The 27,949-nt window shown below is 47.8% G+C and overlaps 1 protein-coding gene across 1 annotated transcript in view; it reads right to left on the reverse strand.

Annotated features, from left to right (window-relative positions):
- Window positions 1-27,949, reverse strand: part of VWA3A (von Willebrand factor A domain containing 3A) — a gene marked incomplete at both ends in the record, with an annotated part of 58,007 nt that overhangs the window by 19,626 nt on the left and 10,432 nt on the right. Inside the window, 19 exon segments of the mRNA XM_080831697.1 lie at window positions 445-640; window positions 1,302-1,446; window positions 1,640-1,714; window positions 7,557-7,676; window positions 9,191-9,285; window positions 9,710-9,790; window positions 10,899-11,002; window positions 11,113-11,248; window positions 11,510-11,541; window positions 11,544-11,562; window positions 13,506-13,631; window positions 15,289-15,354; window positions 15,589-15,697; window positions 16,004-16,129; window positions 18,816-18,922; window positions 20,289-20,387; window positions 24,560-24,614; window positions 26,631-26,708; window positions 26,802-26,926. Coding sequence (XP_080687823.1) covers window positions 445-640; window positions 1,302-1,446; window positions 1,640-1,714; window positions 7,557-7,676; window positions 9,191-9,285; window positions 9,710-9,790; window positions 10,899-11,002; window positions 11,113-11,248; window positions 11,510-11,541; window positions 11,544-11,562; window positions 13,506-13,631; window positions 15,289-15,354; window positions 15,589-15,697; window positions 16,004-16,129; window positions 18,816-18,922; window positions 20,289-20,387; window positions 24,560-24,614; window positions 26,631-26,708; window positions 26,802-26,926 — 1,894 coding nt within the window.

Here is a 27,949-nt window from a genome sequence, read left to right on the forward strand (position 1 = left end):
ACCCCCCTTTTTTATTTTTTGAAGATTTATTTATTTATTTTAGAGAGAGAGAGAGAGAGAGAGAGCATGAGCAGGAGGAGCAGACGGGGAGGGAGAGAGAATCTCATGCCGACTCTGTGCTAAGCGTGGAGCCCAAGGCGGGGCTCGATCTCACAACTCTGAGATCAGGACTTGAGCAGGAACCTAGAGTGAGATGTTTAACCGACGGTGCCACCCAGGCGGCCCCCATTTGGACCACATTTGAAGTGTGCAATTCAGTGCCATTAAGTACGTTCACATCATTGTGTGGCCCTCATCACCACCCGTCTCCAGAATAGGGGCTCTGGAGATTTCCGAGTGGGGTGTTTCCCATGCCCCTCGTCTGGAACACATCCACAGCCCAGGGAGCTATGTTGGTACCTTCTGGAAGGATGGAGGTGGGGGGGCCTCCCTACCCTCACGCACCTGTGTCTCCGAACCAGTGGAAGCGCCCAGCAGTAGCCCGGGTGACCTCCCGGTAGGCGGCGGCTGTGTCAGTGCGGCTGGCATAGTGGGGCGGGGGCGTGAGGTCCATCTGAGGCTCGCCCACGTAGAAGAGACACACGTTCAGCTGGAGGTCGCAGCCCCCACAGGCCTCAGCCATGTAGGCGCTGAGCAGGGGCTGTAGGGAGAGAGAGGGCCGGAGGGCCCCCGTGGCTGAGGGCTCCTGGAGGGGCTGCTCTCAGGTCCGAGGAGCCTAATCCTTCCTCTTTCCTCGGGGCCTGTGGGCTGCCTCGTCTAATATGTGGCACCAAGGAAAGAAAGGTAACTGGGGTTGGGCCACCGTTTCTCTGTCTTTATAGGGCACGGCTGGGGAGCGGACCCGAGAGCCTGCCAGAAGCATGGACATCTCCCAGGAGCTTGCGAGGAAGGCAGACTCTCAGGTCCCAGGCCAGGCCTTCCAGAACAGGATCTGCATCTTTTTTTTTTTTTTTTTTAAGATTTTATTTATTTATTTATTTATTTGACAGACAGAAATCACAAGTAGGCAGAGAGGCAGAGAGAGGGAGAGAGAGAAGGAAGCAGGCCCCCCGCTGAGCAGAAAGCCCAATATGGGGCTCGATCCCAGGACCCTGGGACCACGACCCGAGCCGAAGGCAGAGGCTTTAACCCACTGAGCCACCCAGGCGCCCCCAGGATCTGCATCTTAATAACACCCCCAGGTAGCTCTTCTGCACATTGACGTCTAGTTTGGAGAATCAGGCTGGAGAAATCTATTGCTAGGCATCCATCGAGGGGAAGATGCAGAGTTGCAAAGGATGCCCGGGACAAGGCCTACTCACCATGTCCTGGTCAGGGATGCCCCCCGTGAAGAGGTAGATGCCCTGGGACTGGTACTTGTTTTTGTCCTTGAAGTCCACTTCCACGGCCTTCCGAAGGGCGCTGAGGACATTCCGGCTTCCCTGACACCGGAGGCTCAGTGCCCACCTGGGAGGCAAGGCGGGCCAGCTGAGGGGGGTGGGCAGCTGAGGGAGGCCAGCTGAGAGGGCCCAGCTGAGGGAGGCCGGCCCGAGACCCCAGAGGGGGAGGGTGGGGATTCTGCCAGAGAGAGGGACAGAGCAAACGGCACCACAGAGGCTGCCCTCAGACACAGCAGGAGCAGTCTCGGACGGTCACCTACCGCCAGGCACTTTGTAGGTTTTCATGGCTCACGGCAACCATCTCAGGCCTCCAGCTTTCAATTGTACTTCCAAATCTTGGGAGGGAAGGAAAGAGGACGTGTTCTTAAGGGAGAGATGTATCCATGCTACACCCCAGGTCTTTGGGATCCCCAGGCTTTTAGGGGGACAAAATTCTGATGACACCTCAAAATGTTAGGATGTCACTGGCCTGGGCCAGCCACAAGATTTCCTTGCTAGTCATGATGTGTCACAGTACATTTGCAGTGCGAGCGGAGCTGGGGGTCTCAAGACTCAGAGCCAGGAACAGCTCTGGCCAGATTTCTGACTTCCCCACCCCTCAAAGGAGGGAGTCACTGGCCCATTTTAAATTCCCCTAGAACTGATTCAGCTGCACAACTCAGTTTTTTCACTCTGTCTGTACTATAGTTTTTTGTTTGTTTGTTTTTTATGATTTTACAGATTTATTTGAGAGAGAGCACGCACACGAGCCAGGGAAGGCAAAGAGAACAGGGAGAGGGAGAAGCAGACCCCCTGCTGAGCAGGGAGCCCGCCATGGGGCTCGATCCCAGGACCCTGAGATCACGACCGAGCTAAAGTCAGATGCCTAACTGATAGCCACCTAGGTGCCCTTATAGTTTTTAATTAATAAAAAAAACAAAAACAAAAACAAAAACAAAAAAAAAACAAAAAAAGCCCGCATTATCTCATTTCCCTATGAGATAGAATTTAAATCCTTGAAAAGAGGACTGTTCCTCTTTATCAAAGAAAGGGTGTCCCCTCTCTGGCTCAAGATGAATTCGTCCACCTGGCCTTCTAAGACTCTGCCCACAGATACCTCCTCCCCCCCCCACATCCCCTACTGCTCTCTACTCCCCTCTGCCCCACTGTCTCTGCACATGTTTAAGTCTGTCCATTCTTAAAAATAACTTCCTCTTTCTTCCAGGGTCCACTCCATTAGCCACTTCTCTTTCCCGTGTCCGGACCAGCTCACTGGAAACAATGTCCCACCACCTCCTCAGCTTCTCCTTCCTCCGAAACCCACAGCAGTCAAGCGTCTGGTAGCTTCTCTGGCAAATATTAACAATGACCTCCTTCCCCTTCTCAGGAAAATATCTACCGTAGTTGGATAATAAGTCTTCTATGACAGTTTGATAAAAATTCTAACAACATCCAGAGGGTAAACATTCCTCCAATTTTATTCCCCAGAAAAAGTTCTGTTAACTTTATATTCTTTTGGATTAAAAAAAAAAAAAGAAAGTATAGGGGCGCCTGGGCAGTTGGTAGAGCATCATGTCATCACCAACACCGGGCAGTGTTGTTATTTTGAAACTTTTTTTTTTTTGAAGATTTTATTTATTTATTTGACAGACAGAGGTTACAAGTAGGCAAGAGAGGCAGGCAGAGAGAGAGAGGAGGAAGCAGGCTCTCTGCAGAGCAGAGAGCCCGATGTGGGGCTCGATTTCAGGACCCTGGGATCATGACCTGAGCTGAAAACAGAGGCTTTAACCCACTGGGCCACCCAGGCGCCCCTTATTTTGAAACTTTTAAATATTCGGTTGCCAAATTGAATTGCAAAAAAAAATTATATTTCTGTTTTGTTATCTGTGAACTCTACTGCTAAATTTAGTGGATTCCTTTGTTCTTCCCCTTTTGTTTTGCTTCTGCAGCATCAGACTCTGTTCCTCTCTGAGCTGTGGCTTCTTGAACCATCCACTCCTCATTTTTCTCCCCCCTCTCTGGCTGCCCCTCTCTCCTGTTCCTGCGGTGTCTCCCTTCCTCTGCCCCCTCCAGACATCAGAGCCTTGCCAGTTCTGCCTGCAGTTGTCTTCTCCTCCCTTCCCGTCTCCACAGGTACGCTTCACGCCCTTCTCAACCACACAACCAGAATGCCGGTGGCTCTGAAACTTGTATTTCCTGACAAGAATTCCTCACTGGGCTCCCTACAGCTCTAGAAACTCCTCTTGGAAATCTCCAGTTCTACAGGATTAAAATCAACTTCTTCCAAGATCTGTTCCCTTTGAGACATCTTCTCTTCACTGTTCTCACATCCTACAGCCAAATGCTAACCCGTGTTGTGGATTCTAGCTCTCCAACACCTCTCACGCATCCCTTCTTCCATTGCCATGGCCGCTCAAGCCTAGTCCCCGCTAGTGCAGACCGCTGAGCGGTCCCAATGGCCTCCATCCCTCCAGGGTCACCTCCCTTCAATACGTCCTTCACGCCATGACTGAGCGTTCAAGATCTGATCATGTTATTGCCTTGCTTCAAATCCTCTGATGCCTATATGTCCTATAGCATAAAAGCTCACATCCTATACATATAAACCCTCCATCATCTGTTTTATTTTGATATGTACCATCTCTCTTTCTCACCTATTGAACTCCCTGATAGTCCCCCAAAGTTCCAGAGTCTGTGTCCCATAGCTCCAACACCTCTGTGCCCCACTGCCTCTATCATTCCCCTGTGCTAGGTAAACACCTACTCATTTGGCAAGAGTCAGTGAAAGGATCACCTCCTTTGTGGAGATTTTTTCTTTTCTTTCTTTCTTTCTTTCTTTCTTTCTTTCTTTCTTTCTTTCTTTTTTTTTTAGATTTTATTTACTTATTTGAGAAAGAGAGAGTGAGCAAGCATGGGTCAGTGGGGGAGGGACAGAGGGGAACAACAGAGGGAGAGAGAGAATCTTAAGCAAGTTCCGCACCCAGCGTGGAGCCCGAGGCAGGGCTCTATCTCACGACCTTGAGATCATAACCTGAGCCAAAACCAAGAGTCAGATGCCTAACCAGCTGAGCCACCTGGGTGCCCCTGTGAAGACTTTCTGACCTCCCTGTGCTCAGGCAGGATAGTCTGATCCCGCCTTCTGCCTACTTCTGCAGAAAGCAGTTAAAAACCCTTATTTCTTAACAGGCCTGTCTCCCTCTAGTAGGCCCTACACTCACTGAGGACAGGTACTGTGTGTACTCACTTCCGTATCCCCCGTGCAGTGATTGGTACGTGGCAGGCTTCAATAAAAGTTCATTGAATGAATTAATGGATGGGTAAATGAATGAAAACATTGCCGAAAATATTTCTCTAAGCATTGTTTTTTTCTGTAGAATATGTCCGAAAAAGATGAGACTCTGGTACAGAATAATATTTGATATTAACTGCTAACTTAATAGTTTTAAAATACTCCCTATTTGATATGAAGTAGTCTAAAAATGTATAGTCTGGGGTGCGCGGGTGGCACAGTTGGTGGAGTGTTTGACTCGCGGCTTCAGCTCAGGTCATGATCCTGGGGTCATGAGATCAAGCCCCGTGTCGGGTTCTGTGCTCAGTGGGGAGTCTGCTTGAGATTCTCTCTCCCTCTCCCTCCATCCCTCCCCACACTCATACTCTCTCTAAAATAAATAAATAATTTTAAAAAATGTTTTTATTTATTTATTTAAGAGAGAGAGTGAGAGAGAGCACAGCACAGTCTGGGAAGAGAGGCAGAGGGAGAGGGAGAGGAAGAAGCAAGCCCCCCACTGAGCAGGGAGCCCAACGTGGAGCTTGATCCCAGGACCCTGGGATCATGACCTGAGCTGAAGGCAGACACTCAACCGACTGAGCTACAAATAAATAAATAAATCTTTATTGTTTATTTATTTTTATAGATGCCCCAAATAAATAAATCTTATAAGTGGGTTCCTTTTCTTTCTTCCCTAGTTTGTGGAAAAGGCATGCCATTAGAATATAAAACTGGGGTGCCTGGGTGGCTCAGTGGGTTAAAGCCTCTGCCTTCGACTTGGGTCATGATCTCAGGGTCCTGGGATCGAGCCCTGCATCGGGCTTTCTGCTCCGTGGGGAGCCTGCTTCCTCCTCTCTCTCTGCCTGCCTTTCTGCCTACTTGTGATCTCTGTCAAATAAATAAATGAAATCTTTAAAAAAAAATGAATATATAAAGCTATATATATTTAAATTATAGGTAACTATATACAAGTTATATATAACTATATATAGTACATGATTTAAATACATGATATATAATTATATATAATTTAAATAAATATATAGTTATATAATTTTTTAATTTTTCCATGAAATTTATTTAAAATCTGGTAAAAAAGAGGAACTAAGAAAACCATAGGCGTGTTGCACAGGTATCAGTAATACATTTTATATAAAATTCTAGCAAATAAAATTCAGCAATCATAATTCCATGACTGACAGATTATTACTGGCTAAATATCACCAAGACCTGAGGTGATGATGCAAGAGGGTTGTGATCACCAATGCCTCACAGAAATCATGAAGATATGGATTAGATACATTATGATACATTCTTTATATATTCTTATTATAGATATGTGTGGGTATATATACATACACATACACATACATTATATACATTATTTAATTAAGATTTTATTTTTAAGTAATCTCTACATCCAACGTGGGGCTTGAACTCATAACCCCAAGATCCAGAGTCGCATGTTCCCCTGACTGAGCCACCCAGATGCCCCTGTTAGATATGATTTTTAATATATATATTCTAGTGGGGCGCCTGGGTGGCTCAGTGGGTTAAGCCTCTGCCTCCAGCTCAGGTCATGATCTCAGGGTCCTGGGATCAGCCCTGCATCGGGCTCTCTGCTCTGCAGGGAGCCTGCTTCCCACCACCACCCCCGCCTGCCTCTCTGCCTACTTGTGATCTCTCTCTCTGTCAAATGAATAAATAAAATCTTTAAAAAAAAAATATATATATATATATATATTCTAGGGGCGCCTGGGTAGCTCAGTTGGTTAAGCGACTGCCTTCGGCTCAGGTCATGACACTGGAGTCCCAGGATCGAGTCCCGCATCAGGATCCCTGCTCAGCAGGGAGTCTTCTTCTCCTGCTGACCTCTCTCCTCTCATGCTCTCTCTCTCTCATTCTCTCTCTCAAATAAATAAACAATCTTAAAAAAAAATAAAATATATATTCTATATGCAACACTTTATTTTAAACATATGTACCAAGTTATTTAATATATATCCTTTAAATATATATAATTTATATATATTTTATAGTAAAACATAACTTATATATATATAAATCCATATAATTGCATTTGGAATTGGAATCTTTTTTTTTTTGTAAGATTTTATTTACTGGGGTGCCTGGGTGGCTCAGTGGGTTAAAGCCTCTAATTTCGGCTCAGGTCGTGATCTCGGAGTCCTGGGATCGAGCCCCACATCGGGCTCTCTGCTCCGCAGGGAGCCTGCTTCCTCCCGTCTCTATGCCTGCCTCTCTGCCTACTTGTGATCTCTGTCTGTCAAATAAATAAATAAAATCTTTAAAAAAATATAAAAAATTAAAAAAAAGATTTTATTTACTTATTTGACAGACAGAGATCACAAGTAGGCAGAGAGGCAGGCAGAGAGAGAGGAGGAAGCAGGCTCCCCGCTGAGCTGAGAACCCGATGAGAACCCGAGGCTCGATCCCAGGACCCTGAGATCATGACCCAAGTTGAAGGCAGAGGCTTTAACCCACTGAGCCACCCAGGTGGTCCTGGAATTGGAATCTTAAATGTTCGACATACTGCGGCTTGCTAGTCCTGAACTGGGACCTAACACTGGGGCATACCCAGGGGCCCTTCCTTCACTCTTTTGTGTTCATCAGCTCAGAATCCAAGTGGGGCAATGGGCTGAGTTACTTTATCTTGGCTGATCGAGCAGCGTGTTTGGGGGCCACTTATCACCTTCGCCCCAGTGGGACTGTCCTGCAGCCATTTAATTATTCAATACCCCAAACAAGATGACTCGAGTCAGATAAACTGATGGCCATCCTGGGACGCTGGGTGCTGGTGAGATGTCATCTAGCTACCTGCCAGGAACCTCCGCCCTGCGATGGCATGATGGCACGGAGCACACGCGACCCCTGCCCCCAGCACCCCCTCCCCCTGGGAGCTGGGAGCTTACGCGATGATGTTGAAGCAGTCTTTGTTGGACAACTGCTCCTCCAGCAGAAGCCGCAGGGAGTGCTGGATATGAATAATGTACATGGAATTGGTCACAGAGATATCCAGCAGTATAACCACCCTAAAAAGAAACACAAGCTTTACAAGGAGAACTGAATCTCTCAGATAATGTTTGTTTTGTTCCATTTTACTATTTAAAGTTTTTTCCAGGGGAGTTTTCGCATGCCAGACTCAACAGCTGGCCAAAATCTTCTCTGTGGTGTGAGGTCAACGGGAGTGGGTTTACAATGGTAGACGAAGGGGGTCGTGGAAGCTTCTCTCCCCAGGGGCTTCTGGTGTGGAGTGAAGTCACATGGCAGAGATAGTTTAAGGGCCAGGGGGCTGCCTAGAATGATTTTCACACACCCCCCCTGTTTTAAAGCACCAGCATTCACTATTATCATAGCCTGGGGGCTCAGGGAGGGAAACAGAAACAAGGTAAGGAAATGAGGGGGAACTGGGTGTATCTGGGCCTCTGGGGAAAGAAATGTATCTTTTCGTTTCTTCTCTCTCTTTTAAGATCCCTAGTCCCATTTGGCCTTCTGTCTATGTCAAATCAATTCCCAGCTCCACCCTCCACTCTCATTTTGAGACAGCAAGTATGGTTCCATTTATTTAAAATTTTTTTAAGCATATGTGCTACCAAAGGGAGCACGAGACAGCAATGATCAATGGCAGAAGAAAATCCACTGGATTTAGAGTCAGAAGATCTTGGTTCAGGTCCCACTTCCTGTGTGACTTAGGCAAGTCACAAAACCTCTCTGATCCTTGGCCTGTTCAACTATGAACTATTCATAATGAGGCTCCTCACAGGGTTGCTTTGAGAATTAAATGGTAGAATAGTATGGTGCTTTGTACGTGGAAATGCATCCAATAAGGTATGGAATTGTCAGGATGCTATGAACGGCTCCAGTTCTTTCTCCCTGCTCAGGATCCAGCACGTCCCCTCACAACAGCGCCCTGATTTCTGTTTGGAAAACTCCTCTGCCTCCGTCAGTCCTTTTGATTTGGGTGGAACAGACCCACCCCAAGCTTGAAGGGTGGGCATTTGACATCAGGCAGTTAGAACATCCTACCTCCCAGACCAAAAAGAATAGCTCCTAGACAGGTCCTGCCCCAAGCCCTGGGAGCGCTAACTTGGTAGAAGGTAAGTGCGGAGCTCAGGTGGCTACCCTGCTATGAGGAAGGGAAAGCCTGCCTGACAACAGAGCCAACAGCGAAGGAGGCGGAGCTGAGAGATGGAGATACATTCTTGACATGCACGAACTCCTGGATGGAGCCGTGCCTGAAGACGGCTATCAAATCTATTTGAGAATTTTCAGTTACCTTCAGCCAGACCTCCCTGTTTTATTTAAGCCAATTGGCATTTAGTTTCGGTTGCTTTTTAACTGAAAGAATCACGAGTAACACAATGATGACAGCATTGATATTGATGATGGTAGTTGTGACTTTTTCCTCAAGGGTTCTGTTGAGTGATTGTTGATCCTTAATCTAAGGGATGGTTTCTGATGCTACTAAGAGGGAATTCATGAGTTGGATAAGTGCTTATGTCACACACGGGACTCACAAAGGACAAGAACACTTGAGAGAAGGTACCTTTTTTCGCAGACCGTGCCCCAGATTCTTCGGCTGGCCAGGGAGAGCCACTCGATCCGTCTCTCATATGTCCGAAGAGCTCTGCTGAGCTGTTTCTGCAACAGAAACATGGGCCACACAGAGTGAGCAACAGACCAAAGAGGATGGCCGGTTAAGGGGTCTGTGGGGGAAGGTTGGCTTCTGAGGATGGGGCCATGGGTATCCAGGCAGTATAAACATTCCACTGAATCCTGGGTGAATCTGTCACAAGACCAGGAAGACAACAGTCCACATATGTCATTGCCTGGAATGGGAGAGGAAGTAGATCTTGCCCCCCAAAGATTACAGACTTCTGTTTGTTTGACAGGTCCCTGCCTGGGGGGCAGGTGCAGAAAGCTCCAGAGGCACCTGGAGGCAGAGCACAGTCTGTTTATAAGAGGGAGTTTGGTCAATGGCTTGCTGTCTCCACATTCCATGGCACCTTCCACCTGTCCCCTCTTCCCAAACCCCATACACTGACCAACTGGACCCATTACTAACCTGGTACTCATAGAGGAAGGGCGGGTCCACGTGAACATTCTTCACTGTCCCGTCATGCCATTCAAATTGTACCATTGCCTTCTGCACTCAGGTGTGGCCAGGATGGGCAGCAGGTGAACAGAGCACATACGGGGAAGGATTATAATTTTAATTGGGGCACTGGGCTCTCCAAATCAGATGCGTGGGAGGGAAATGGGCTTCGAGCACATCTGGGGTCAGGTTATGCCTCCCTGGTCATGGCAGCAGGAGGCCTTGAGGACCGTGGTCGCCTGACGGCAAGCCAGGCTGCCTTCTGGGGAGGGTCTTCCAAACATCAGAGTCTTGATATAAGATACAGTTGGTTTTGGAGTAGCAGAGTCAGGAGACCTTCAAACATACTGGCCATGGATTCTTAGGGTTTGAGAACCCGGATAAACCTTCATGGACACTTGGATAATCTAGTTTCTCATCTTCCACTAAGTTGTCATAGCCACCCACCACGTCACTCATCAGTCTGCTGCTACGATTACCCGTCCCTGTTCTCTTTGGTTCTTCCATCTTTCCGTTGAGCTCTCTCTTCACCTATTAATGCCCACCTTCCATTTCTCCATCTTTCCGTCCTTTTCTATTCTATTCTGTCATTGATCCTTCCATTTTTTTCCCTCTCCATAGTTCCATATGTTTATGTTTCCATCCTTCCTTCCGCCCAGTCAGCTGTCTGGGAGACATTCATTGGCTGCTTGCTTGTACTAGATACTAGGGATACAAGTTTGGAGAAGAGAGTTTGTCCTTTTAAAGGCTCCTACTCTGGTGGGGGTTTAGACATGCAATAAGTACACACGTTAACACATTATAGGAGCTAGGACAGGTACCAGGTACAGTGAGGACACAAGGGGAGTGAGTGTGTTCAGAGTGCATGGAGGAAAACCTTCAAGGAGGAGGTGACTTGCTCCCTTATCCCTGATTGCTCCCTCTTGCCCCATCTTCCAGAGTTCAGTTTCAATCTTTGCAAAACAGCCGTTAGACTAGATGTGATGAGAGTTCTAGAAAGTTCGAGAAGGTTCTGGAAAGCTTGCATCCCACTCCAAACCCTCAGACCCAGGCTCCTTGTGTTCTGACTTATGACTCTCCTTTCCTGAATTTTTAAGAAGGGAAAGGTCACAGAGGAGCCCCCTGCAGAAGACCAGAAAGAACTCTGAATTTGAGTTACCTCATGGATAGTTGAAGAGACGGTTTTCTGGAGAATGGGCACAAATTCCTCCACAGGAGAGAATGCATTGGGTGCCAGAACCTGATAAAGGCTTAGCTTTTTGGCTGTAAAAATAAACAGTGGGGGTTTGAGATACAGCTCTGAAAGGCCCAGAGGGGTTATGCCTTTTCATCAGTCACCTGAGTCCTGGGTTCTGCCCTCTTTGGGGACTTACCTTTTAGGCCATTGCTCTTTAGCCATTCTGCAGAAGTCTTGTCCAAGTTTGGGAACTCAATTGTGAGGGGACCCTCATGCTTTGGGGGTTTAGGCAAGAGACCTGTGAGTGGCCCTTTTGCAATCTCTGTGGAAATCTAAATTAAATTTAAAAGCCCTTATTACAAAATCATATTTTAGAGTTGAGAAGTCCTTAGTCTCCCCAGCCCACCCAGTTCCCCTAAATGGAGCATCCGAAAACATGACCTGGTAAATTAAAGGCAATTCTGCCGTCCCCTCCCACCACCCCCATCCCCTTCTCTGGAGGTCGCTGAAATTTCCAGGGTAAGAAGGAGATGTCCCCAGCAACCTGCTTCCTCTTTGATTTGTCCGTCCTCCTGCCCCTTCCCCACCCTTACCATCAAGATCAGCACTTTGGGCTCCGAGATGGTGGTGGCCTCTCCATGAACTCCTTACTTTTGAAGTAAAAAGTAACTCCTACACCAGATCATTTCAGGAGCCCTGGTCTAGCCCAGCCTTCCCTCACCCACACGTACAAACTGAAAGCCTGAGGTTCTGAGATGTTAAATCGTACCTCACATTTAAATAAGACAGAGAACAGCAATACCCAAATTTTAGACATTTGAGTACCTCTTTCATGAATTTTTCTGTATCTGAGTACCACTGTACTATTATTTAGAATTTTAAAAAATATTTTATTTTTGTTTTTAAAGATTTTTTGTATTTGAGAGAGAGAGAGAGAGAGAGAGAGAGAGAGAAAGAATGGGGGGAGAAGCAGAGGGAGAGGGAGAAGCAGACTCTGTGCTGAGTAGAGAACCCAATACAGGGCCCGATCCCATGACCCTGAGATCATGATATGAACTGAAATCCAGAGCCAGATGCTCAACTGACTGAGCTACCCAACTGCCCCTGAAGATTTTACATTTTTTCTAAAGATTTTATTTATTTATTTGACACACACAGAGAGATCACAAGTAAGCAGAGAGGCAGGCAGAGAGAGAGGGGGAAGCAGGCTCCCCACCGAGCAGGGAGCCTGATGCGGGGCTTGATCCCAGGACTCTGAGACCATGACCTGAGCTGAAGGCAGAGGCTTAACCCACTGAGCCACACAGGTGCCCCAAAGATTTTACTTTTAAGTAGTCTCTACACCTAACATGGAGCTTGAACTCAAAAATCCAAGATCAAGAGTTGCATGCTTCACTGACTGAGCCAGCCAGGCACACCTAGAATTTTTTAAAAAAATAAATCAAATATGGGGTTGTCTGGCTGGCTCAGGTGGTAGAGCATGTGACTCTTGATCTTGGAGTTGAGAGTTCAAGGCCCACGTTGGATATAGAGAATACTTAAAAAAAAAAACCAAAATCTTTAGGCATGCTTAGGTGGGCCAGTTGGTTAAGCAACCAACTCTTGATTTTGGCTCAGGTCATGATCTCAGGGTCATGAGATTAAGTCCCACGTTGAGCTTTGTGCAGGGTGTGGAGCCTGCTTAAGATTCTTTCCCTTTCCTTCTGCCCCTCCCCCCTCACAGACACACTCTCTCTCAAATAAATAAATAAATCTTTTAAAATAAATAAATAAATAAAATCTTTAAAAAAATAGCCCAAATGTGCAACAGTAAAGCTTAATTGTTAATTTAATTTTAAAAACTGACTTCCTTTTTTGTACTCAAATAATTTTAGAAAGATGTATTACTACCATAATGAGCTAGTTTTAAATACACAACATTAAAAAAATTAATCCATGCACCACTTTGTAACTGGCAAGCAAACCATGACTGATACATGCATTGCATTGTGGGAAACTCCTGGCTGAGGTTTTGACATCAGAATGACCCCAGGTTCAATTCAAACTATCTGTCTCTGTCTCTGGGATCTGAAGCAAATTATTTAGTCCTCTGACTTCAGATTACTCATCAGTAAAATAGGGGTAATAATATATCTACAGCAGACTGTTGCTGTTATGCTAAAATAAGGCATTTAAAGAATTAAGCATTGTGCCTCTTAGAATGAGCACTCAGTCAATTCATCGTCTTGTTTTAATATAAACAAATGAAGCCCTGGGTGGCAAAGACCATCTTCAAGATGGCCCACGCCGTGGGGCTGAGGCGTTCATCCTTCTCCGAACTGGGGGGCAGGGAGGGGACAGTGGGAGGTGGGCGGGGTGGGAGGAGCCTGCCGGCCTGTCTCTGAAATACATTTTTCAGTCAGAAAATCCATCAGGATCCTTTGGCAGAGTGGAAGGCTCACCCAGCTCTGCGCTGTGGGGACAGCGGAGGGCACGGCCTTGCCTTCTCTGTCAGCGCACGGGGGCCTCGGTAGCTGCGCTCTCAGAGAGACGGGTGAGAAAGGAGGATCCAGTGAGGCCAGTTCCAGAATCTTCACCTACACCACCTACCTCCTTCATCATGCTGGTTAGTTCCTCACAGGGGGTCCTGTGGCGCAAGGCTTGGATGTGGCCCAGGAGGCTCTGGGCTTTCTGGATTTCTGCCAGCAGCCGGTCGGTGTCCCAGCTAGTGTAGACCTGGGGGTAGGAGGAGCAATCAGCCACTAGAGGTCACTTGGCTTCTAGCAGGAAACGGCAAGCAGCCATGTCATTTCCTAAAGCTGAGTGGTGGGTTGGTTACAACCAACTTTATAAACTAGGGTCCCTGTGCTGGATAGAGCTGCAAACTTGGTGTGTTCTATTTCTACAGTATTGCCCTGCAGTGTTATTAAATAACTGAAGGGTTTTCTAACCTTAAAGATACAGAGGGGCAGCTGGGTGGCTCAGTGGGTTAAGGCTCTGCCTTCGGCTCAGGTCATGATCCCAGGGTCCTAGGATCAAGCCCCGCATCGGGCTCTTCGCTCAGTGGGGAGCCTGCTTCCTCCTCTCTCTCTGCCTGCTTCTCTGCCTACTTGTAATCTCTGTCTGTCAAATAAATAAATAAAATCTTAAAAAAAAAAGATTTCTCTTTTTTATGGTTTTTTTATTTTAGAGAGGGAGAAGGAGAGCATGCGTGAGCAGGGGGAGGGGCAAAGGGAAAGGGAGAGGGTAAGCAGACTGCTTACCAGCAGGGAGCCCAATGCCAGGCTGGATCCCATGACCCTGAGGTCATGACTTGAGCCGACACCAAGAGTCAGACTCTTAACCGACTGAGCCACCCAGGCACCCCTACAATAAAAGATTTCTTAAATCAGCCAGTTTCATTCATTTACCGTACCTTCCTAGCCCCTGTGATCTGTGGCCTCAGCAGAGTCTGGGAAATGGTGTTACCAGAAGGGAAGTAACCGAGGAGAAAGTTGTCTGACCTTGGCTCCTGGTGCGAAATGCTAGACTTTGTGACACTTGAACCCTGTGAGATGCAGACATTCATTGGCTTAAGGCTATTCATGGTTACAGGCAAGACACATCCTGCGAGCTTTGGAATCTCAGTCTGCCAATGGCTCCACACAAACATTTGCTGATCGTTACCTCCATCGTGGACACAGGGTGTCCCAGGTATGCTATGATTACCTGGGACAAGGACACTAATGGGTGGATTGGTACAGAATCGATGGTTCATTCAGAATTGACTACAGCGGGTCCTCTGCAGTAGCAGGGATGTCTTGGTGGAAGACCAGAGGCAACTGTTTCAGACTCAGCTTTGGTGGGAGCAGAGGTGGGGGCAGAGCCCATGTTGGTGACGACAGCTGGATAGAGATTCAGGATTCTACCACCGAGGTTTTAAAAGGACTCTAGGCTTGGGGCACCTGGGTGGCTCAGTGGGTTAAAGCCTCTGCCTTTGGCTCAGGTCACGATCCCAGGGTCCTGGGATCGAGCCCCGCATCTGGCTCTCAGCTCAGCAGGGAGCCTGGTTCCCTCTCTCTCTCTGCCTGCCTCTCTGCCTACTTGTGATCTCTGTCTGTCAAATAAATAAATAAAATCTTTAAAAATAAATAAATAAAAGGACTCTAGGCTCACTGGTGTGCAATCCACTCATCGTGCACGCTCAGCAAAGGATCTCCTGTGACTTCATGCTGTCCCCGTTCTTCCCATATTCATCTTCGCCTGATTATACTTGTGCAAATCCATTGAATATGGCAGTGAGGAGGGGAAGCAAGTACATAGTGTGGTCTGTCCTGGCCCAGGTCCTCCAGGCACAGCCTTGGAGGCAGGCAGGGAGGGAGGAGAGGGGACGCGTGTTGGCAGAAGGGCTTACCTCTGTTTCTGGGCTGTAGCAGTGGTAGTAGCCTCCAAGAGCTTCTGCAAGGTTCTTTAGGACAGCCTGTGGGGATAGTGACAGGGTCAGCATCCTCACTGGGGCAATGCCAGTACTCCCATAAGCTACTCCTTGACTGAACCTCCCAACTGCCCAAAGGAAGAAGCAGGTACAAGGGGAGTCATATTCTGGTCCACAGCTTGGTGGTGGTGGGCTATCCATGCATGGAGCCTCCAAGATGGCCCAGCTAGATCCCTACGGCCAATCCAAGGGAAATGTTGGGGAATCCCTGGTACTTACAAGGGGGACTTGATTGTTGCATTTGTAGGTGATGATGTGGGTGATGAGGTCCCTTCCCATGGTGGACTGTTGGATGTAGTTAGACAGAATTTCAGAAGGCTGATCTGGGCTGGGGAGAAGACAGAAGACGAAAAGGGGGTACCCCAGGTCAGATCACTTTGAGGACATTCCAGAGAAAATGGAAATATCTACCAAATCTAACTGACCACATGTGCGTCCCAGGTCACTTGTGGAAGATGCAAGGTGGAGTGGACTGCAGGCCTGGTCTGACCTGGGTGCCCTGCCCAACACCTGTGGACGGTGACCTGTGAACAAACTCTTTCTCTCAAGCCTGTGTGTAGAGCTCTGCTTGATGGTCTTTGGTTCTCCAGCCCCCTTCATGTGGTCTGTTACCCACATAGGTAATGAGACCTACCAGCTTCTCATGATGGTCACCAGAGAATTCAGCTCCTTCAGGGTGAAGATCTTCCTCAGGGCCTGTAGCAAATTGCTGCCTCCCTCAGGCTGCAGCTTCTTCACCCAGAGCTTGAGTTCCTGGAGGCTGAGGAGACAAATACCCAATCACAGTGCTCTTCCGAGGTGCCAGGCCCAGGGCAAACATGAGCTCATTTTAGACTAACAATAATTCTTTTTTTTTTTTTCAAGATTTAATTTGTTTATTTGAGAAAGAGAGAGAGAGCAGGAGCAGGGGCAGAGGGAGAGGGAGAAGCAGACTCCCACTGAGCAGGGAGCCTGATGTGGGGCTCCATCCCAGGACCCTGAGATCATGACCTGAGCCAAAGGCAGATGCTCAACCGACTGAGCCACCCAGGCTCCCCAGACTAACAGTAATTCTTGAGGGGAATACCTTTCTTCCAATTTTATAGATAAGCAAACGGAGTTCGGACTTGCCCAAGGTGATACTGTAAGCAACTGGCCAATTCCAGGATTTCAAACCAGGCCGGACTCTAGCGACCCTGCTATCAGAGGTTCTTGGCTAAGCTCCTTCTCTGCACCCTAAGCCACCATACACTCCCCCAAATGCTGAGTTAACCCCCCGACCTCAAGAGGGCTCCTGGAGGAGGCACCTTGGCTGTGTGTCTGCCTCTCGAGTGGGCTGGGATACACCCTAAGCTAAGAGGCAAAGCGACTTCATGCAGCGCTTCCTTGATGAAATACCTCCCACACTACCAGCGAAAGAGTTCTCTTTCCACTTGTCTTTCCTTCTGACAGAGAAAATAAAAATAAAGATTAAAAAAAAAAAATCTCAGCTTGTTGCCAGTAAGTCTGTTTTTCGTTACGACAACCTTTCGGGCTCCCTTCCACACAAAGGGAGAGCAGATCCCAGGCCGACTGTCGTCTCCAGGCTGATAGGTTTCAAGTTGGAATTTGATATCATTGTTTTATTTGCTTTCATTGTATTTATTGTGATGGCTGCATTCTCACTACGGCAAGTGATACGAGCTTCTTGTTATGGTTCTGATCGTTTCCTTCAATTATACATGTAGAGTTGATGTTTTCTTTTTTTTTTTTTTTTTAAGATTTTATTTATTTGTTTGTCAGAGAGAGAGAGAGAGCGTGCACAAGCAGGCAGAAGCAGAGAGAGAAGCAGGCTCCCTACTGAGCAAGGAGCCTGATGCGGGACTCTATCCCAGGACCCTAGGATCATGACCTGAGCTGAAGGCAGTGGCTTAACCCACTGAGCCACTCAGGTGTCCCTAGAGTTGATGTTTTAAAACAGTACAGGTGGGGGTGCCTGGGTGGCTCAGTTGGTTGAGCGGCTGACTCTTGTTTTCAGCTCAGGTCATGGTCTCGGAGTCCTGGAATCGAGCCCCAGTTCAGGCTCCATGCTCAGCAGGGAGTCTGTCTGCTTGAGGACTCTCTCTCTCCCTCTACTTCCCCCCACCACTCATGCTCACTCTCTCTATCTCTAAAATAAATAAATAAATCTGGAAAAAACAAAAACAAAAACAAAACAAAACCACAACAAAATAGTACATGTGGCAGAGATATGACCCAAATGACAAATGGCCTCTAGGAATGACTGAAGTGAGAAGCTCTTGCCTGTAACCTCATGGTGACTCCTAGGTCTGACATCCTGGAGATTGGGGTCTAACAGGAGCAGAAACCACAGCAAAAAAACCACTTTCCTCACCGAGGACCTGCCACCTGCCAGATCCTTATACTTCACCTCCTGTCCACAGGAGCTGAGTGATGGTTAGGTATCCCTGGCCTCACTCGGGTAAGGAGAGTTCAAGGATGGGTCAAGGCCACCCAGTAACTGTCAGAGCAGGACGCAGAGCCAGCGCTGTTGGAGCTGGGCCCTTCTCTAGCCAGAAGGGCTCCTCTTTACAGCCAGTGCTGAACCAAGGGACCTCCATCCCAGAAATGCATACAGGGTTTTTTCCTAAGAATCTACTCTGGGCTTTGGTAGCCAATCTGGGCTCTGCCACTCTGGGCAAGCGCCCTAACCTGAGTCCCAGTTTTTTCATAAGCAAAATGGGGAAAAGAATCCTATTACATGTGCTGGCATAAGAATTAAATAAGATAGCACATGAAAAATGCTTAGCGTGGCACCAAACACCTGGTGGGCGGTTAAGGATATTTTCTTCATGGAAAAGAAATTTTTAGTTACTGGAATATGTAGAAATTGTTACACATCTTCTCTCTGCCCCCCATAACTCCCCCCCAAAACCCCACAAACTAGAGACTTCCAAATAAAGGACTAGTTAAATCACAGAACATGTACATAGTGGAATACTATACAGCCATTAACAAGGAATGAGGCGGATCTGTGTGGACTGAGGGGGAAGACATTCAAATCAAGGGCAAAGGGCAAGAGAGTGTAATGCATTTCTGTTTCTGTCTCAGTAAAAGAGGATAAACATACCGATGAACGTACATGACACACTGTGGAAATAGGGAGAAGAAACAGATATTGGGAGGTGAGAGAGAGACTCTGCTTACTTGCACGTTCATACCGTGTGGATTTTTAAAGATGCATTATTTTCAAAATAACATAACTCTCTTCGCTAGCTGACTAGAGAAAAATGGGGCCTTGCGGTTTTCTTGTGTTTTCATTTTGTGGGTGGCTCGCAAGGGCGGCCACTTTGCTGAAGGTTACGGATCCCCATGTCTCCACTTTGTGAGCTGTCTCTTTGTATTCACACACCTGTTGGGGTCTCAGATCTGTACTGTACTCATTCAAGAAACACACCATCGTGGGCCGAGGCCGGGAGGTCACTCACGTGGAGGAGCTGACTTCCACCGGGTCTGGCCAGAGGGCGCTGGCGGTGGAGCCGAAGGACAGGACATACAGCTTCTCCTTGTGGCTCAGCTGCTCCTCAACAAGGCTCTGGCAGACAAAGGGACATATTGGTTCCCGGAGCCGCGGGCCACGTGGAGCCTGGCTTCACTCCTCACATTGGGGCTGGCTCCTGGGGACTGGGGTGTCAGTCATGCTGGGACAGGGTAGCTTAGTGGCCCCAAGCCAACATTTGCTTCCTGCCCACTGAGTGTACCCTGGTGACCCACGGTGGCCTGTGTTGTGGGGGTGGGCAGGGAGCCTGCAGCCTGGCAGACCGCCCTCGGAGATCGTGCCCTCACTCCATCCCAGTGACCGGGGACTGATGTCTTCTGGACCAGCTCCTCAGGGCTGCCACACACTTGGGTCATTGACTAGGAGTGGGGATGAGCCTCTTGGCTACTCTCTCAGGCTGTGCTACAGTTGGACCCTTCACAGTGGCATCCAGGGAGGAGGTTGGGGGCCGGGGTTTCTCTCCACAGCACAGGAGATGGGGATGCCACAGTGGGCACAACGCCAGCCTATGTGATGCTTTTGAGCTGCAGCCGATGACTATCCAACGTGACATAGCTCCTTGTCTTCTTCCTGGCTAGGTAGAACTTCAGCTGTCCATCACCAACACGGACCTTGCCCTGGCTAATATGAGACCAAGCCCACCTGGGGGATCTTTAGAAACTCAGCCCTGAGGACTTGTCACGAAGCACCGTTACCTGACATCTGCTGAGACCAGGAATGGGGGGACAAGTCTGGATGACTCGCCCATGTTGAGCCCTGTGAAGGGTCTGAATGACTGTATCCAGAGCTCTAGGGGTTCCCATAAGAAAAGAGCCATCCCTACATCAGTGCACAGAGGTTACAGAGGTTTTCTTTTCTGAGCACTTAATTTGTGCGAACTCATCCCATCCTATGGCAGCCCTGGCAGGTGGCCACTGTTGTCACCTGCATTTTACAAATGAGTTAACTGAGGCACCAAGAGATTAGGCAGCAGGGTCACAGCCCAGAAGTGGTAAAGGTGGCTGGGACTTGAGGCTAGTCATCTGCCTCCAGTGTTCTTGGCTTCTTTGTTGTGGACATGCCAAGGAAAACAAAACAGGCCCTGGGTCCAGAAAAGGCCAGGAGGCCAGTGCCAGGCTGTGCTGGAAACAGTCCTCTTTCCGGGAGCTGGGGGCTCTTGCGGCAAAGTCTAGTTAGTAGGGACTATTGTGGTGAGAATACTAGAAGCTCACACAGGAACTGAAAATGAACTTGACATATTTCCTTAACGGTAGGTGCTAATTAAGTGTGAACCATTCTTTGCAAAACACCCCATTTTGCAGTTGCTAGAAACAAAGCCGGTCCACAAAGCTCGCAAAGGGGAGGGTGTGTGTATGTGAGGGGGTGGTGGTGTTTCAGGTACTTCGCTGCCTGAGAAACTTACCAGGAAGTCATTTTGGAACTCCTCTTTCTGAGAGCCACTGCTGACGGCTGACACATCAATGACAATGCCAACTCTGGCTCCCTTGATGAGGCCAAATACCTAAAACCAAAGAGGGCAGTGGGAGCAACCAGCACAGCCCTGCGCTTCCCTTAAAGCGTGATGTGGAATGTGATGTGGAAGTTGGGACACACCCCTGACCTCAAAAATCAGCAGAAGGCAGGCCCATTTTACAGAGGGAAAAGCAAAACCCGATGTCCTGACTTCAGTTCTGGGCATTACCTGCTCCTAAAACCTATTCTTTTTTTTTTTTTTTTAAAGATTTTATTTATTTATTAGACAGAGATCACAAGTAGGCAGAGAGGCAGGCAGAGAGAGAGTGCGAAGCAGGCTCCCTGCTGAGCAGAGAGCCCGATGTGGGGCTTGATCCCAGGACCCTGGGATCACAACCTGAGCCAAAGGCAGAGGCTTTAACCCACTGAGCCACCCAGGGACCCCACTAAAACCTATTATTTACAAGGTTTTTTTTCCCCTTAATATTTACCATCCACCCTTATAAAGTAAGCCATGTCCATTAAAGAAAATTCAGAGACCACAGGAAAGCATCCTTCATAAGACATAAAGTTCACTGTCTAATTACATCAGCTGATTTTATTCCATTTCCTCTATCTCCTTATTTGTTTTCCACCCACTCTACCAATCAAAGGCAGATGTGTCAAGCTTGCCGGCTGCCACGGTATTTCTGTGAGTTTCTAATTCTGTGTCTAACAGCGAGCATGTTCTCCATGCCGACGCGGTCTCCCTCTGCCGAGGACTGTTCATCCTCCTACAGCTGCATCGTGAACTGGGATTTGCAGCGACGGATGGTTCTCTAGGGGCTGTGGGTGCCATCTGATGCTTTTTGCCTTAAATCCCCCTTTACTGTATGCCCAATTTTCCTGCTCAATTCATTTCTTTATGCTCACAGAGGGGTATTTTATCTCTCTCACACCTCAACATTCCCTATCTAGGCTCCCCCAACAGGTGATCTTGCCTCCAATTTCACTAAGAGAAACAAGGCAGAGTTTTGTTTTTTAAATCTTTTCAGGCAGAATCTATTAACCTGCCCGCCTCTTTGCCCACACACTTGGCCTTTCCCCTCTGTTAACAATGTATCTATAGCAACTACCTAAGCTCTAAGGCCAACCCTTTGACTCCCATTAAGGGCTCTTCTCTTGCCAAACAGGGACTTTGCTACTGTAATCATCTCTTCTCCTGGACCACCAGATCCTCCTTATCTACTGTGCTGTTTCCATCACCACACAAATTACAAGATACTATTGCCCATCTGAAAAAGGAAATAAACCTATCAGGACCCCACCCCTCCTTCCTGCTCCCCAACCTCATTTCTCTGCTTCCCGTTTTAGCTTACCCCTCATTTCTCTGTGAGAGAAATGAGAGCAAGGTTCTCACCTCCCCACTCCCCCGAAGCTACATTTGTCAAGGGGATCAATGACCTCTTGCCAAACCCAATGGTCAGATGTAAGTTCTCCACGTGTACTAATTCTGAGTAGTATAGGACACCCTTTGGCTGTGTCGAGGATGTAACAAGTTGAAGCTCTTAATAAGGACACATGTCTTTCAGAACATCACGTTTTCCTGGTTTCTCACCTACTTGCTGGCCAGTCCTTCTCACCCTCCCCCACCTCCTCCCCAAGTCTGCATTGTGGAACGTGCTGGGAACTTGTTAGATGCAAAAATCTCGAGTCCCACCCCAGATCTGCCCAATAAGAGTCTGCATTTTAACAAAATTCCTCTCCCTACCGCCCCTACCACCAAAAGGGATTTGGCTGCCATAAAAGTTTGAGAAGTACAGGGCTAGAGCTCCCTCTTCCTTTTCCTTCCTTATCTACACCAGGATTTGTCAACCCCTCATCTACTGACATATGGAGCTGGGTGATCCTCTGTTGTGGGGAGCTGACCAGTGCACGGTGTCCCTGGCAATCTTCCCTCTCAGTCTTGACAACTGAACATTTCTGCAGACATTGCCAAATGTCCCCTGGTGGGCAAAATCGCAACCCCCGCCCCAGTTAAGAAGCCCTGTTCTGCATTCATTCCCTAAATGATCTCATGTGTCTCGAGGATTTGAATACTATTTGCACACTGATGTGCAGTGTCCATGTGCAGGCAGGGCTCTCTGGCAGCTCCAAACATACGAATTCAATTGCTGGCTCCTTGTCTCTGCCCAGATGGCTGTAAACCTCTCAGACTTCATATGGTGAAACCCAGACATCCTATTTTCCTCTTCCCACCTGGCCCTCTTGTGCATGGCATTCAACAGACCCCGGCACTTTGGCCGCAAACCCGTGCAATCCATCAGCTGTCCTGCAGGCTGCACCTTCAAGCCACACCCTGAATCCACCATCTCTCATCCCATTCACCCTAGCTTTTGAGCCTAAGTCACCACTGTCCGTACCTGGCCTTTGTTCCCTATAGTCAATTTATGAAGCAGCCACAGTGATCTTTTTGGAAAAGCCTCACCTGTGGAATGAGATCTGAACTCTGCAAGGCCATTCCTGATTCTAGCCTCATCTCCACCCCCTTCGCCATATGGCTCACTCTATGCTCACTACACTGGCCTGCTTGCGGCTTCTAGAACATGCCAAGCTTGTTCCTGTCTTAGAGCCTTGGCATTTGCTGTGTCTTCTGCCTGGAATGTTCTCTCCTAGATCTCTACATGGGAGTGCCCTCACTTCCTTCAGGTGTCTTCACAAATGTCTTCTTCTTGACCATTCTAAATAGCCCTCCTTCTGGTGGGCCTGGTGGGGGGTGGGACTCAGTCAGTTACATGTCTGCCCTTGGCCAGGGTCATGATCTCCAGGTCCCGGGATCGAGTTCCTCGGAGACTGCTTCTCCCTCTCTCTCTCTCCCCGGCTCATGCTCCTTCTCACTCTCACTCTCTCAAATAAATAAATAAAATCATAAAAATTAAAAAAAAAAAAACAGCCCGCCATCTATCCTACTCTCTATTCTCTTACCCTGCTTTATTTTTCTTTACAGCTATCACTAACTTGACCTGACATATGATTTGCTAATTACTCCTTGTCTGTCCTCCCGCACTGGACTATAATCTCCACGAAGGTGGGACCTTCCCATTGGTTGTGTTTCTAGTCCTCGATCTGGGACTGGGGCCTGATGTGTAGTAGTCGTCCAATCAATATTTGTTGAATTCATGACCCAAACGAACGCTGAGGACTCCCAGGACATTTCCAATCCTCAGGGGCCAAAAGGAGTTCAAATCTGGGGCCAGTTCTATTCCTTTTAAAAATGTACAGAAACTGCCTTTAGAGCTTTTATAATTGAAAACATTCATTCTCTTAAGCTTAGTCATTGGAATTCTAGACATTTATCCTGTAACCGGTAAGTAACCGGGTAAGTTCATAAGAGGGAATTGGAGCCTGGCAATGCCAGATATTCTCATTTTTCAAGAGAGAGCTAAAAACAGACATAAACATGAAACACCAGAATTTTAAATCTTGGCAACTAACTCGAGAAATATTTTAAACTATGAGGGCCAAGAAAAACATGGCCATGGGCCAGATTTGCCAGCACGCCCCTCGTTTATAAGCCCTGCTTTTCTCCTCCATAAATATGGAAACAGACACCCAGAGAAGTGAGGCCACTTGCTGACGGGGCCTTGCTGACAGTAGTTGGGAAGTGGGCCCAGGGATGGCCTGTCCATCACCCCAGACTGCATAAGCACCCAGAGGACCCATGAGTTGGTTTAAGAGTGATTTCTTCTTTGGGATCTAGTCTGGGCTGGTTTCATGTCTCCTCTGTGGCTTCATCAGGAAAGGGTACAGTGGGGCATGTGGGTGGCTCAATCAGTTTGGCATCTGACTCTTGGTTTCAGCTCAGGCCATGATCTCAGGGTCATGAGATCCACCCCCACCCTCTTTCCGGCTCCACACTCATGGCGGAGTCTGCTCGAGATTCTCTCTCCCTCGCCCTCTGCTCCTCCCGTTCATGTGCCCTCTCTCTCTCTAAAATAAATAAATAAATCTTTAAAAAAAGAAAGAAAGAAAAGGAATAAAACCAATCCAGAGGAAAGCAGAGCCCAGAGACAAAGAGATGACATCATCTGAGCCCATGGATACAGCTGTGTTTGGGTTTTAGGTCTAGAAATTCCTTTTTTAGCTTAAGCCAGCTGAAGTTGGAGGTCCGTCGTTTGCAACTGAAAGAACTGTGACAGGCATGAGTAAAAGGGGTTGGAGAATGAAATCCCTGTGTCTTACCTTCCTGCTGTTTTCTGTGAGCCACTGGATTCTCTGCTGATAGAGTTCCACAGCCCTGTCAAAACACCAGAACCGCTCATCAGCCAGGGTCAGTTTCATCACTGAGCGACAGTCACTGACATGCATGGGAGGAAGGTGTGGATGGGACCTGGGGGTAATGTCTTTCTCTTCTCAAATCCGTGTCTCCTTAGGTGAGCCTTCCGAGTCACCTGGAGATGATCAAAAATGTCCGTGGAGGAAGTTCAGCACCAGGTTCTCAGGGGACTGAGTAACCAAAAAAAAAAAAAACCAAAACCCTCAGTTTCCAAAATGTGGTTGCGGGAACGTGTTTAACTTGCCTTATTGCAAACCATCCCAAAAACTGGATGGAGACAGCATGTAACAGGTGCTCAAGTTCAGGACTCATCACTTAAATTCAACTGACTTGCCCTCGTTGAGGGTGGGTGGGATTTGGGAACCTATACAAAAGGGCAAGCAAGACCTTTGGATGTGAAACCAGGGGGCAGTGGGTGGTGGGTAGAGTTTTAAGGTATACGTGAGTATGAATAGAGCTGAGAGTATGAGCTTCATAATGGGGTGTGCTGGTCTTTGCGATCCAGCTCTCCCATTTACTAGCTGCGTGACTTCTGACAGGTGTGGTAACCTCTCTGAACTTCTAACATAAAGATAATACCAGGGAGGGAACCTGGGTGGCTCAGTGGGTTAAAGCCTCTGCTTTCGGCTCAGGTCATGATCCCAGGGTCCTGGGATCGAGTCCCACATCGGGCTCTCTGCTCGACAGGGAGCCTGCTTCCTCTTCTCTCTCTGCCTGCCTCTCTGCCTACTTGTGATCTCTGTCTGTCAAATAAATAAATAAAAAAATCTTTAAAAAAAAAAAAAAAGATAATACCAGGGATCTACCCAAGTCAATTTGCAAAAAGGCAGTTTGCTGAAACCCAGTTCCCTGAAAATCAATTTGAATTAATGGAATGGACTTGAACATTCCTTAACGTGCTTGATTCATAATTAAAACCAATCAACCAAAATATTGCACAATTCTTTAAGAACCTGTTTAAACCTTCACACCTGATAAAAATTGCTATAAAAGTTACAGTTAAGGGGTGCCTGGGTAGCTCAGTTGGTTAAGCACCTGCCTTTGGCTCAGGTCATGATCCCAGGGTCCTGGGACTGAGGCTCAAAGGCTCCCTGCTCAGCAGGGAGTCTGCTCCCTCTCACTCTCCCTCTGTGCTCTCTCTCTCTCAAATAAATAAATAAAATCCTTAAAAAGAAGTTAGAGTTAAAATGTTTGATAAATCTGGCAAATCGGTCAGTTATCCATTGAACTTTGGATATTCAGCTTGAGAGTGATATTATATTTCCAGTTGCTGTGAGGATTAAACAAGATAATGCATTCAGGCCTTAGTAGAATTTCTGACACATTAATAAATGACAGGTATTATTATTAGAGCCTTTTAAGAAACCTCAGGCAAACAGTGATCCTGGGTCAGAGATGGCTACATCGGGGATGGAATGTGTATATATGCTCAGAAAATCTGGTTTGGGAGTAGGCAGCCTGCATATTTTTCATATACATTTGCAAAATCTGTCATTGAAAGTGGTCACTGAACTATTACATCTCAGATGAAGGTATGAGGTTTTATGTGCTCACCCAAAGGGCCCACGGATTTTAAAAGGCTGAGAAAAACCGGTATGGTCCAATCTCTTCATTTGAGGAAAGAGGCCATTAGGACCAGAGGTGGGAGGGACCTGCCCAAGAACCCAGAGATTGTTGTCGGAAAAAAGTTATTTTTTTAAAGATTTTATTATTTATTTATTTGAGAGAGAGAGAGAGAGAGAGTTGGGGGAGGGGCACAGAGGGAGAAGGAGAGAGAGAGAATCTCAAGCAGACTCCATGGATGCGGGGCTTGATCTCATGACCATGAGATGTGACCTTGATCTCATGTGGCCTTGAGATCACAACCAGAGCCGAAATCAAGAGCTGGATGCTTACGGCCTGAGCCCCCCATGGGCCCCTGAACAAAGTTACTTTCAGGCTGCTGAAATGAGGAAATTCTTGAGCTCTCATACTTACTCAGAAAGCTTGGATTCGAACTCGCGGACGATCTGGGTAGAGAAGTGCACTTTCCTCGTGATATTGCTGCCCTCCTCCCTGAAGAAGCAAAGTCTTAAGAAGGGGGTCTCTGGGGCCTGGGAGCAGGGTGTGGCCAGGCTTGGGGGGTGAAGGGAATGGCGTCAGACTCACAGCACGGCGGTGCCCCGGCTAAGCAGGTCAGCCAAGGTGAGTCTCTCAAACTGTAAACTGCGCGTTGAAAGCCAGTCTTCCGAGTCCTCCCAAGCCGAGGGTTGGGTCTCGTCTCCCTGCAGCCTCTATGAGACAGAGCCAGAGTCAAACACAAAAGTGGGGAAAGGGAGGGCAAGGCTGAGGACGCCCTCGGTCCCCTCCACACAGATGCCCGTGGGCTGCCAACTCCAACAGGTCCTTCCTGAACACAGTCCGTTCAAGAACTCACCTGGCTGAGGGAACTGAGGAATGGGGAGGCCTGCGTCCTGGGCCAGTTGCTCTGGAAATACCCATTCTCATCCCTCACCTCATCCCCGGTGTGCGGCTAGACAGTTCAAGGGTCACTCACATCCTGCCTTGGGCGAGACTGAATATATGGTGGCCAGACCATAGAGGACAACAGGACTCCAACCCATGGCCTCGATAGCAACCAGTCCATGAAATCAAACCACAACTGTAGCAACTGGCCCAGAATGGTCCAGACTTGGACAAGGATTGCCAGTTTTCCTATTTTTTTTTTATCCCACATCCAGCTCAGGACCCACCAGAGAAGGCTAAATATGCCCTCAAAACCAATCTAGGAGACGCCTGGCTTCCAGTTAGCCCACCTCCAGCCTCCTCCTGCCAACACTGCCCTTCTGGGCACACCTAAAGCTTCCCCCCACCTTTTTTTTAAAAAAGATTTTATTTATTTATTTATTTATTTATTTGTCAGAGAGAGAGAGAGAGAGAGAGAGCATGCACAAGCAGGCAGAGGTGGAGAGAGAAGCAGGCTCCTTGCCGAGCAAGGAGCCCAATGTGGGACTCGATCCCAGAACCCTGGGATCATGACCTGAGCTGAAGACAGTGGCTTAACTGACTGAGCCACCCAGGCGTCCCATTCCCCCTTCTCACTATAAAGCTTTCCTGATCCCTGCCTTTGAGTCTCTGCCAAACACAAGTGAAGGTGGCTGACTCCCTTGCTGGTGCAAATGCTCAGTAAATTGCCTCTGTTCTCATTTGGGGGCTCTTTATTTCCACACTTCCATTTTCTGTATCTTGCTATGAGTTCTGCCTTGCTATCAGTCTGGTGGGTCCTCGACAAACATTTGTTGGCTGACGGAGGCGGG

The sequence above is a fragment of the Martes martes genome, assembly GCF_963455335.1.
Source record: "Martes martes genome assembly, contig: SUPER_18_unloc_1, whole genome shotgun sequence".
Lineage (NCBI taxonomy): Eukaryota > Metazoa > Chordata > Mammalia > Carnivora > Mustelidae > Martes > Martes martes.